Below are 12,094 nucleotides of genomic sequence, written 5' to 3'. Positions count from 1 at the left end.
TTTGTTTTGCAAAGCGAAGGGATGCAGCGGGAGTCTGCTTCGTTACATGTACCGAAAAAAAAAAAAATCGTACAAATTTATAGCAGTTGCGTGAGTCATCTCACAAAGGCCGTGCTGTGCAGGCCGACTTTTCGGGCTGAAATGAGAATTTCAAGGCTAAAGGCGCAGAGAGGAGAAGAAAAAAGCCAAGCTTTTGTGACTCGGGGCTTCGCGCCTCGGCTTCCCTCTGCCGCGGCAAGCGGTCCCGCGTGGCTGTCCCCCGAACGAGCCTCGCTTCCAGCTCCGCGGGAAAAGAGCGGCAGGGTAAGGCCCCTGCGGACACCTGAATTTAGTGGGAAGGGCGAAGGAGCTGCTTCTGGGTGTCCTGGGAGCGTGCGGTGAGAGGTAACTTGCAGGGTGTTTCGCTAAGTGAGCGGGGTGGGCGGAGGGGGTGCTCGATGCTTGAGGCAGTTGAGTGAGAGGGGTTCGTTTTGGGGGGGGGAACGTAACCCCTTCTCAGGAAGATGCTGGAAGCCGGTGTCTCTGGCAGCAACTTGGTGGCAGGGCCGCGTGCGTGCCCGCAGCAGAGCCGGCACCGCACAGAGAGGTGCCAGCGAGGCTCTGCAGCACCGTTTGGGTGCCGAAGTGAGGATCTGCACCCCCCTGGTTACCCCGAACCGCTCCGGTGCTGCTCCTAGGGTGTATCTAAGCCAAAAAGAGTAATACAAAGAGCCGTCTATGATTTCTACATGCAGTACGGAGGGGGCTTTTTTCTACCTGCGTGGGGTACTTAGGGAGCAGCAAGACTCCGCCGCGTTGGAGGAGAAATCTTCTTCCTGAGGGTCGGTCGCAACGGCGGCGGGTTGAAGGAGCGAGCCCCGCTGCAGCGTCGCAGCAGCTGGGCTGAAAGTCCTGGAAGCGACAGGAAGGAGCCTGCGAGCGCTTCGCATTTCTGGTCATCCCGCTGGAGCACGCGTGAGGCTTAGCACCCAAATCCGGTGGCTTTCGAGAGGTTCTTGGCCGTGCCGTAGACCTGGGGGAACAGCAGTGAGCGGCCGCGCGGCTCCTCTGAAGGGTTCGGCCCAGGCGGGAGCGTTTTGCCGGGTGGGTTCCCGGGAAGCGCAGGAGAGCTGCGTGCTCGTATAAGCGTGGTGGTGTGCGCGAGCAGGCACAGGATCGCTTGCTCAGCCCAAGCCGTGTAACGCCGGCGCTTGTCTTCGGCATCTGCAAAGCTGTCTTGGCCGGCGCGGGGGCTTCCCTTGCGCCCATCCGCAGTAGTGGCCCAGGCAGAAAGGGCATTACTGCAGTGGAGTAATATCGAGGTTCTTTTATTACCCCGTCTTTAACTTCTGATGCAAGCCTTTCTCACAGGAAAGAGGAAGCTGCTGTCTTTGAAGCTTTTCAAGAGAAAACCTTCTGTATCAAAGAGCCACGCTCAAGAATAATAACTGGATTTTTATCGTACAAAAATAACTACAGGGAATTTTTTTTCATTAATAACGCGGAGTTCAAACACCAGTAAATCCAGTCTCAAGGGAAAACCAAACTGGCTTCAGGGCTGCTGATCGTGACACGCGTTTCCAGCCAGATGTGGCTGTCGGGTCTGTGCCTGGGCACAGTACAAAGCAACTGCTTAAGCTTTCTTAACGATACAGCTGGTTTCCCGATAGTCTGAAGGAAGGTAGGTACATCTCGTACTCTGAGCAATGTAATCTTATTTGAAATCTCTTTATAAAGTTAATGACTGTGTAAGATCCAGCAGAACAAGACATCATTAAACACTGTCTGTGTTCACAATCAACTTCCTGATCGTAATCTGGGGAGAGCGAGCATCCAGCGATGTGCTACCCATCCCCAGACGGTGGGGAGAAGAAATTCTCCTCTCCTGGCACAGGCTATGGCAACAGCGCTACAACGCATGGTCGGCGTGGACGCCTCGCAGGCCTGCGTGGCTTCAGCCGGCGTGGTGCAAGGTGCGCCAGCTCTGCTCAGGGAGAGGGGGACTCTGCAGCGAAAGGCCTCGGAGCCCTGCTGCTGCGTGTTATTTCTTGCGTCTGCCAAAGGTGAGAGCAAAACGCTGCCGTGACCTGTGCATTACAGGCAGCTGACACGAGCTTTTTAACTTTTTTTGCTGCAACTTTCTGGACCTCGGTGGAAAGCGATAGAGGTCCCGTTGCAATAAGGCTCGAGAGGGCAAATGCCGGGAATCGATGGCGATGGGCAGTCGAGCAGCCCCGTCCTTGGTGAGCGGGTGAATCCCCGTTTGCCAGGGCTGGGCTCTGCTCACGCTGGTTTTGCTAGGAGCAGGGCTGGAGGGAGCAGGGCTAGAGCTGTGTCTTCACGTCTGTCACTTGCATAGCTGGCTCCTGGGCAGTTATGGTTTGCAATTAGATACCATGTGGAAAAGAAAAAAAGAGTTTAGTGTAAGTAGGGGTGTGTGCTTTAGAGCTATAAGTACAGGTGTTTCAATTCCTAGGCGGGGGGAAGAAATTTATTTGAGTTTATTCTTTGAAGGGAACTCCCTGTCTTCAGCTTATGCTCTTTTCGAATGTAATCTTTCCTGGGCTTGATGAACTTTTTTTAATAACTCTTCTGACATTTTTTTTGCTCACCTATAATTAATTTCAAAATGCCTGGGAATCACCGGAGGATTTCTGAGACACACTTTGGAAATAATAATAAATAAAAAAGTCCTCTGGAGATTTTATGATTTCTCTCCGGTTTTGTTTCTTCCAAGGCAGCCTCCGGCCAGCCTTGTTTCCATTCACAGCGGAGTTGTATGGTGCATCTGAAGCTTGGCAAAGCCCAGCACCTCCCCCTTTTCTCCTCTCCTTCCCTTCTTGAAAAGAGACAGCCCCGGGTTTAAAAGTTGATTTTTAGCTTTGATTGTGCGTATGTGCTATATGAATGCTAAGCAGCCTTTACAATGCATCCTTGTGATGCGCCCGGGAAGGCAGACACGGGCTGTGAGGTCTCCCTGGCTCCCCGTCATTCATACAGCTTCAGTACGGTTTGATAGGGGCATGCTTTATTTACGAGCGAGCTCTAGGGTGAATATAGCTGTGTTACGGGTAGTAGCTGAGGGACCGAATGGGCTGAGCCAGTGACACTTGTAAAATCTGCCACATTTGGAGCTCTTTTCTACCACAGAGGGAGAGAGGTGTTTTCCCTAACGGTGGTGTGGGCCGGCAAAGGAGGCGGCTCCCAAGAGGCAGCAAGGACCCAGAAAAGCGGACAGTGAGAAAGCACTAGCACGAATTCAGCCTCTTCTCCTCCATTTATATTTAGTCTTCCAAGTTCACCCCATGCAGCATTAACACATCAAATCCCCCAGCTCTTTTAGGACATCCATCTGACAGTGTGGGCAGTGTTTCCCTCCAGCTCGGAAGAGGGTTGGAGGTTTTTAGGTCTGCAAAAAATATGATCTGGCTTTGTTCCCTTTTTTAAATCAATCCTTTCCTTCTGGACGAGGTGGCATGTCCTTCCGACACCCGTGCAGCTGGGGATGCCGGTATGTATTTTCACAGCCTAACAGAAGGCTGCAAGCTGCCGCAAGGCTGGAGGAAGAGGGCATCTGGGCTCCCCAGGGTATTTTTAGCCTCACTACCCTCTTTCCGCGCTCCCACTGATAACCAGAGATAAGGGAGGAAGCCGCAGGCAAGAGCTGTGGTCAGCTGTGGTTTTTGCACCAGTTTGGGAGCAATAAGTTGTGCTCTTGCAAAGGCGACCAACTGACAAAACCCGGCAGGGCGGGCAGGAGGCCGAGTCTTGCCAGAAGAGCCATGCTGCCATCCAGCCCACGCTCCAGCTGCAAGGGCAGTTCCCCACCATACCTCCAGCCCTGCCTCTCTTCCCGCTGGGATGGGGCTGGGGGGACACCCTGCTTCTCGCCAGGGCTCCCTGGGCAAAGAGCTACTGATGCAGGCGTACGTCAATGATATGGCACCCAAAGGGAATTTAATCCTGGAAAAAGCGAGGTGTTATGAAGACCCCCTTTTGATGGCCACAGTTAAGATGAGCACGCATGCTCCCCCTGCACTCGCTTCGGTAGTGCCCTTGCATGTGCCAAATGACTTTCTTTGGGGGAGGAGGCAGTAACTTCTTTTGCTCTTTATTATTTTTTGCTGTTAGAAATTCACATGTGTTCTGCCCCAAAGAGAAATCTTTCCAACCATACCTATATGGGATAAGGTGTAAGATGGAGGCAAGAGAAACAGCAGAAAATGCCTCCACCCCCAAATCCAGCGCAGCGCTGGAGCAGGTAATTGAGGGAGCAGGCACAAAGGCAGCGTGCCGAGCGCTGGAGGTGGGAGAAAGCATCTGAAGCATCCGAGGACATGGGCAAACCACCCAGGAACAGGCTTTTGCAACCAAACCAGAGGAAACATCTGTTTAAACCCAGGTGTTTAAAGTTACAGACCTGCTTTGAGAGCTTGCTGAAGTAGTGAAGGTGCCTGTTTCTATGGCTGGAGACAAGGAGGTAGAGCATCTTTTATGGAGAGGCTAGGAGCACCTCCAAGGGGTGTAGATGATGATTTTGTGACCTCTCAGGTGGTCCTGCAATGAGGTGCGAGGCTCCTGCATGGACAGACGAGACCTTTGGGGAACTGGGACGGGGAACTGCCCATCTATCCCCTTCAGAAAGCCCGCTTGAATCCCCCAGGCCTTCGGGAAGGATTTCTGCTGGCCTGTGGGGACCTCTAGTGTGAGATCTGGCTTTGCACAGGTCTCCGGTAGCGTGCCTTTAGGGCTGGGGAAGGAAAGTGGGGTCTAGGGGAAAATGGAAGATGGGCAGCCCGGTTGTTCTCATGTCCCTTTGCTGTGAGCCAGGCTCCAGGTGTGCTCATGGTGTGCACCACGGCTGCACCCTCGCTTCTAACTCACCGCTGCTCTTGGTCGGGCTTCTGTAGCTGGTTTTACACCCAGAGCTGTGCTTCATACCTTCTTGCAACCCTTCCAGATTGAACCTGTAACTCCACCTGTGGACCGACCCCGCTGCCTTTATACCCGTGCCCCTTTGGAGGTCAATCCCCTTGAAAACGTAGGTGACAACACAACCGTCTGTCCCGTAGCGCCAGAAGAAATGATGGGTGCTACCAGCTCTGCGTTTGGACGCGGTCCTAACTCCACCACAGTGTTTTATAAGGCACTTTTCCCACCCGGCCCGTGGTGGTCACCTTGCAGCTGTACTCCGGTCCCCAGGGATGCACTGCTGCGGATGGCATCTGGTTCCTGCTCCTGGACATTTGTGGCTGGGCATCAGCTGCCTCCCCAGCCTGTTGCCCTCTCTCTGTAATCCTCTCACCACCACTCTCCTTCCCTGCTGTCCATCTGTCAGTCTTTCTCAGGTGGTTTCCAGCTGGTGGCTGGAGTAGGAAGGTCTCTGTGCGCACACAGGTACACCAGTGTCTCCACTGGGCATCAGGGACCCCCACCGGGGCAGGAACCCACAAGCCATGGGGGACACCTGTTTTCAGAAATGGCTGTGGCTGCTCTCATTGGAAGTTGCAACCAAGATGTTTCGCAAGAAAGCTTACAAGAAAGCTAGCGATGTAGTCAGAAGATCATGACGTGCTTTTCCCTGCCTTTGTGCAACTCACTTTCTCTTGCTTCTCTTTGCTCTACAAAATACATCTTCCTTCCTTTTTTTCACTCCCCTCCTCCTTCTTTGTCATTTTCCTGTAGCTACAGTTAACTGATGCGGGATGGTTTTACCTTTTCCCCCGCTTTCTTTGCCACCTGAGGGGGGGGTGACTATTTTCCATTATTCTGTTTCAGCTCTTTTCTACCAGTCTAGATCTGAAACTTAAGGCCCCCAGTCATTCAGTCTCCCTTTGGCCACATTGTTCTTGAGGCTTCTTTGCAATTTACTTTCGGGGAATATGCATCCAGCAGGCAGCTGGTTTTAAGACCAGAAGTCACCTGAGTCTTCTGTAGCCGTGAGTCCGTGGGTCTTCAGAGGGGAAGGGACAGAGTCAAAATGTCCATGGACAGTCAGGGTCTCCTGAGCAGGGAGTTATATTTATGTGTAGCCACCTTCCTGAATAAAGTACTACCAAAAGGATTTTTTTTTTCCCTTGTCTGCAAATAGAAGTTTTAATAGAGTCTCAGCCAAAGGTTATTGCCATGTGGTGGTTTTTAAATGGGGAGGGAAGACTCTTATGCAAACCTGTTTGGGGGTTTTGATGTCTTCTTTAAACAGCAGGTTATTTTTTTCTAAATAACATTTTCCTAAACTTTTTCCCAAGGCACTATTTATGCAGATTTAAAAAAAAAAAAAAGCTAGTGACAATGTTTATTAAGCAAAACTGCGTCCCAGTGAAAGCAAAAACCAGGGTATTTTGATACTGTATCTTGAGCAGTTTCAAAAGTTTTTTTCAGGACCTTTGCTCTGAACTCCATGGAAGGCTGTTTTTCTGTATGCCTTTCCTCCTTTCCCAGCTGGCTGCATGTTGGAGCTGATGGCAGCCCACCGAGAGCCCAGGCAGAAGGCGGCTGCTCTAAATGGGATTTAATAATCGGGCAGGAGGAGGTGCATCGGCACGTGGTGGGGACTACACTTCCCAAGAGGCCCTGCTGTGGCCATGCCTCCCTTTGGTGGAAACCCAGGCTTTATCAAGAGCTGGAGGGACCAACCGCCAGCTCTCTCTGGGGACAAGCAGCCATGGGACTGAGGTGCGGGATAAGGACCACCAAGTGCCAGCTGCTGGTGACCAGCCTCTGTGTCATGGTGAGCAGGCAGGTTTGGGGGGATCTCTGCAGAACTGAGGTGAACCCTTGCCTTTCCCGTCCCCACGCGGAGAGGGTCGGGTTTTCCCACGTTCTGTTTTTCACGGGCGGAGGGCAAGCAAAGCCAACTGCCCGAGTTATCGTTGCGCCCTGGGTGGTTATCGCTGGCTGCAAACATCACCCTCGCTCCGCTGATAGACTTCTGGTTTCTCTGGGCTGTCACGCCGCTGCAGCTCTTTCACAACCCGGCAGCTGCCTTGAAGGAGAAAGGAAAAGTTGCTGCCAGCAGAATGGGTGGTTTTCAGCAAAAAGATATTTGCTCCCGTCTCCTTGGAGCAAAAGAGGGAGGATGGACCTGCTGCAGTCACGCTTGTTGCTGAGAGGGTGGTCGGCCGCAGGTAGGATCGGTGAGGATATGAAACCGCAAGGCTTCAATGGAAGTATGTGCGAGAGACCTGTGGATCCGCACCACAAAGCGAAAGCAATTCTAGGGATCCTTTTTATCAGCTTTTGAAGCAAATTCAAGGGGAGCTTCTTGACATCTGCTGTTAGAACTGATGGGAAATGGTGGAAACTGGGGGATGCTTCTCCTGGATTTTTTCGAGTTACATGTGCTTGTTGCCTTTTCACTTCATCAAAACTTGCAAGCTTAAAAAAAAAAATAAATCTCTATTTAGTTCAAAGAGGGTTGGTGGCTTGGAAAGAGTGTAATTAAAGGTAATATCTTATTTTGGGCCACATGTTGAAATTTGGACAAACTATAAATTTCACATTTCAAGACCATTGGCTGTAGTGGCTATACGTTGTTCTCTCTTCCAAATAACAAACTATGTTATTTCGTGGAAATCAAAAGAGGATTGGTACCAAACGTGTTCAGAGGAGATGTTAAGGCACAGCCACTGGGGATGGCTAGATTCACGTTACTGCTGTTGGGAGGATTTCAGACTGGTGTTTCTCAGAAATCTGAGCTAACCAGTGTTGCACTTAGCATTTTGCTGGGTGTGGGTTGAGATATGCAGTAATGCACAGCACAAAGGATCAGTAGGTGCCACAAGTTAGGTTATTTATAAGGAGAAAATGCTACAGTTTGGATGTATTTAGTCTCTGAAACTAAGTCTCCAGCAAAAGCAAATAGAAAATGTCATACAGTAGGGATTTTGTTGACACCAGACCGTCACATTTGACACAGGGATAGCTCCCTTGTGTTTCCATATTGTAAAAGCACAAAATGATGAAACATTATCTTAGGAGCTAGGAGTGGCCTCACATCTTGTATTTTCCAGGTTCATCACACTAGAATTGGAACTGTTTTTTAACTGTCCCGCTGTTGGTGCCTCTGTCCCAGCTTTGCCACCAGTCATGCTGCTAGAAGCCCTGCCCTAGAGCCAGGTGCCATCAGAAATGTTCCCTTTCCATCACCTGGACTTGCTCTGGGCAACACAGAGGGTAACGTGCTGGTCGTCACCCCATCCCTTAGGCATACCAGGGCTCTCAGGGATGGTACAGAAACACAGATGGCCTAGCAGCATGCTGCAGAGACAGAAACCAGCACGGGTCACTTAGAGTAATACAAGATTCAGCTCTTTGCACTCTACAACAGGAAATATAGCCAATAGCAGGCAATGGGACTAGAGTTCCAAAGAGCAAAGCAGAGAACATCATCCCTGCCCAAAACCACTACTGAAGCCGGCAGCCCTCCTAACTGCACGTGCATACTCTGCAGAGCGGGGTGGGACTGCACGGGTGTGCTGCAAGAGCATTGATCCTCTGGGTTTTCTTCACATGGTGGGATTTTCATCCACGGACACTGGCCAAGAGACTGCGGGCTGTGCAGTGTCACAGCACTCATGCAAGAGAGAAAAAGAGCTTTAGTATGTTTAAGTGTCTGGGGTTTGTCCTTTTATGTGCATTATGGGGTACGTGCAGCAGTCTTCGAACGATCAGTCTGTCTGCATCTGCGTGGGGCTCAGGAGTATCCAGATACACCTCAAAGCTTCGTGTGCGCTCAGCAGGAGCTGCTGTGTTGTAAATCCCTTTCTAAAAACTTTCTTTTCCAGCTGCTGGGGTTGTCCATTGCCACGCTGAGCACAGTCACCCACTACGGGCTCCATTTCACCCTCATCAGCAACATCTCCCTGGAGAGCAACTCCTACAGGGTCATCCACCACGCAGGTACGTCACGGTCGCATCCCAGTGAGACCTTTGGTGAACCCAGGAGCTGCAAAATCCCCTACAGCAATTGAAGGAAATGCAGAGGTATCACAGGAGGAGGCAGGGGCTGGCTTTTGGAGGAGCCATTACGACTAACAGTCCCACAGGCACTTTTTTTCTGTATCTCATCCGCACGCCTGGTGCCAAAGGGTGCTGTGGGAGCCCAGGGTGTTCGGGTGCTGCTGTGTTTGTTCCTGTCCCTCTATTCACCACATCCCCATCCTTCCCCTGTGGTGCGGTGAAAGCTCGGGGGGAACTCGGCCACAGACGGACCTAAAAGTGCAGCAGGGCTGGAAGGGCCCTGGGAGTGTGGGGAGAGGCACTGTTAGAAGAGTTGAAGCAAAGCATAGAAAATTGAGGCTGGGGGGAGAAAGGCATGGAAACACCTGGTTTGGGAGGAAATGTGGGGACTTTTTTCCCCCTACACAAGGCAGAAATATAAACTGAGTCTCGGGTACAAGGCTAGAGCAAAGAGATGAGAACAACCCAGATAACTAAAATACTCTGCTCGCCTCTGCTGCACTCACATCTGCTGCTTCTCCCGAGCTATACTCTGGACTTAAACATGTTCTTGCCCTCTCTAGATCCTGGTTCTCAATTTCAGTTTAACAAGGCAGGTGTAGAAACTATGTTAGTGCAAAGCAAAGGTACAGCCCTCCTCCTTTCCTACACACACCAGGGGCTATATAGATTGGCACTCAATCCAGCCTTGCAGGCTCTCCCTTCCCAGCCACCGCTCTAGAGCGATGCTTCCACTTGCTTTGCTTGCAAGCATGAACGCTTTGCACGGTTAGCTCTGAGTGAGGGTTGCAAAGCCCTTCGCAGCACTGTGGTCCCTGAGCCCTGCCCCGGGGTACCGGCTGTGACCCTGCCTTAGCGAGGAGGAAACCGGAGGGCGAGTGTTGCACCAGATTAGCGTCGCGCAAACTGCTGATAGGGGCCGTGGGACAGCTGCTGTGCATCAGCACCCCCCATTCGGGGGGATCCTTATCTAAGTGCCAACATAATTGACAGCTTGCGGTCTGTCGGGTGGACTGCCACTCTTGTAGGGTGCTTCACTCTGCTGGAGCTGTGGGAACCGCTTGGAGGTTTACAGCCCCGCCGGATGAGCAAAGCATAGGCAGATGGGGGGTACTGAACAAATTATAAAACATTTTGAGTTCTGCAACCTGGTTCTCTTGGACCAGCTCTCCAAAATGCACTTTTTGGCCCTTCTGTGGGTGAAAGCATCCGACCAGGCCTCTGTTAGCCCTAAAGTCTTGGTGTCTGACCGCAGCTCCCATGTCTGACTTCCTTCCAGCCTTCTACTTTGGGATCTGCCTCAGCATGACCCTGATCCTTGCAGCCCTGCTGAGCTCTGCCGCCACGGTGCGGGAATCGCAGTGCCTCACCGCCATGGTACGTGTCGGGAGGGCCTGGCTGGGAGGGGCCTTTTGTAACCTTGGGCTGGTACCCTTAAAATGTGGTGCTGGGGGCTGTTTCGCCTCGTGCCCGGGAGCATGCACGCCTGGGGAAGGATGTCTGGTTGCTCCACCCCGTGTTGCAAGGGGACTGCATCCTTCTGCACTTTGTTTCTTTTGCCAGGGTGCTGTGTGCACTGCTTTCGGAGCGGGGTCAAAGGGAGGTGCTTATCTGCCAAAGCAATTGCAGTGATGACGATTCCCAGCGTATTTTTTCTCACCAAGACAACACGTGGTTTGCGTGGGGAAACGTTAGCAGTGCAATTTTGAGTAAGAATTCAAGTCCCATGTTGTTCCTCTAACTTGTGGCAGCAAAGCTACCTCCCCTCCTTCCCACCTCGCTGCAAACATCCACTGCAGTGGTGGTGTGGGGTGTACAAAGCATGGCAGCAGGCATGGGGGCTTTGGGCTGGGCGCTCAGTTTCAGCCTCCAAGGAGAAGGTGGAGGGGTAGTACAGGAGCTGAAATGCCGCCTTTCTCCTCTCCATCACCCACAGTGAAGTGCCTGTTTGGGCCTGGACCATGCCAGCATTAGTAAACTGGACTGTGAGCTCTGCTCCATTTAAAAGCACAGCCTGCACACAGGGCTTAGTCTGAACGGAGCAGCGTCCAGCCTCGGGCTGGAGAGGTGAGCAGAAAAGCACTGCTCACTGCATGTTTGCCCATGCTATGTGAGGGGCAGGAGTTAACAGGTAGGTTGCTGTGCATGAAGCTGTTTGTAGCTGTTCACAGGTGCGTTGCTGTCATATGTAAACTAGCTTTAAAGAGATTTATGTGATCGACGTAATTGGGGAAAATGATACTGATGGCAGAAATGAGAAGGTGACACCTTAAAACTTAGTGCAAAGCAGCTACTGAAGTGAATGTTTTCACCTTCTCAATAAGCAGTCTTCCTCTAAGATGCTCAAAGGGGCCCGAGTGACACAGTTCCCATGAATACTGCTAGCAGAGTATGTATAAACCCCCTCTCTTTTGCTGAAGTACACTTTAAGGTGCGCCTGCAACTACTGCATCTAAAACAACAGATGGGTATGTACAGACTAGTGGAGATTGTCACGGCTGCCTGAAAATACAGCTGAACTGCTGATAACGTTTATTGGGTTGCCCCACTCTCTGTGCGTTATGGTTTGGGACGTGCCGCTAGGTACAACAGGCTGTCACAATCACAGCCATTTCCTGAAGGGACAGCTGAAGACAAAGGTACCCAGCGAACCCCAGAGCTGCTGCCCTGCTCCGAGGGCCGCCCCGCTGCTCTGCCTTCCCCTCGCCGGGGGGAGAGGCCCGGCAGGTCCTTTCCTCCCGCCACCACCGACTGCCCCAGCCCGGCTGGTCCGGTGGAACACAGCCAAGCCCCGGCCCCCGCGGAAACCTCGGGCTCCAGAAACCCCAAACCAGCTCCCGGCCTTTGCGGCGTGCCCCGTCCGCTCTGCTTTAGCGATTCACGGTTTGGGGCCTCCGGGGGAGGCGGCCGTCTTCCCTTCGGCTCTCTGATGCTCCCACTGCAGCCAAGACAGGGCATCACCGCCTCCTGGGAAGAGGAGGAAGGCTGCCAGGTGCCTTCGCCCACTCTCCGCGGGGCCGAGCGGGGTGCCCCGGGGGTGCCTCTGAGCTCCCTTTCCGCCCTCTCCGCCAGCGGGAGGGGGCCCGCCGGGCGGGCTGCGAGGGCAGCGGGGCACAGCTCGCAGCCCACCGACGGGCCCGGCGCGGCCCGGCCC

At 52.5% G+C, this 12,094-nt stretch overlaps 1 protein-coding gene across 8 annotated transcripts in view; it reads left to right on the top strand.

The window, feature by feature from the left end:
* The first annotated feature begins 6,599 nt into the window (after positions 1-6,599).
* The window catches only part of TSPAN32 (tetraspanin 32), a 39,877-nt gene continuing 34,382 nt past the window's right edge, over positions 6,600-12,094 (top strand). For all 8 annotated transcript variants that reach the window (XR_774144.1, XR_774145.1, XM_010563889.1 and 5 more), the window contains exons 1-3: positions 6,600-6,709; positions 8,766-8,880; positions 10,220-10,317. Coding sequence is in view for 6 of the 8 variants with exons in the window: in XM_010563889.1 (XP_010562191.1) it covers positions 6,644-6,709; positions 8,766-8,880; positions 10,220-10,317 (279 nt within the window). In the remaining 2 variants the exon portion in view is untranslated. The remainder of the gene's footprint in view (positions 6,710-8,765; positions 8,881-10,219; positions 10,318-12,094) is intronic.

The sequence above is a fragment of the Haliaeetus leucocephalus genome, unplaced genomic scaffold (genome assembly GCF_000737465.1).
Source record: "Haliaeetus leucocephalus isolate CR32 unplaced genomic scaffold, Haliaeetus_leucocephalus-4.0 Scaffold173, whole genome shotgun sequence".
NCBI lineage: Eukaryota > Metazoa > Chordata > Aves > Accipitriformes > Accipitridae > Haliaeetus > Haliaeetus leucocephalus.
The sequence above is the reverse complement of the archived record's forward strand: the minus strand, read 5'-3'. Positions and strand labels throughout refer to the sequence as shown.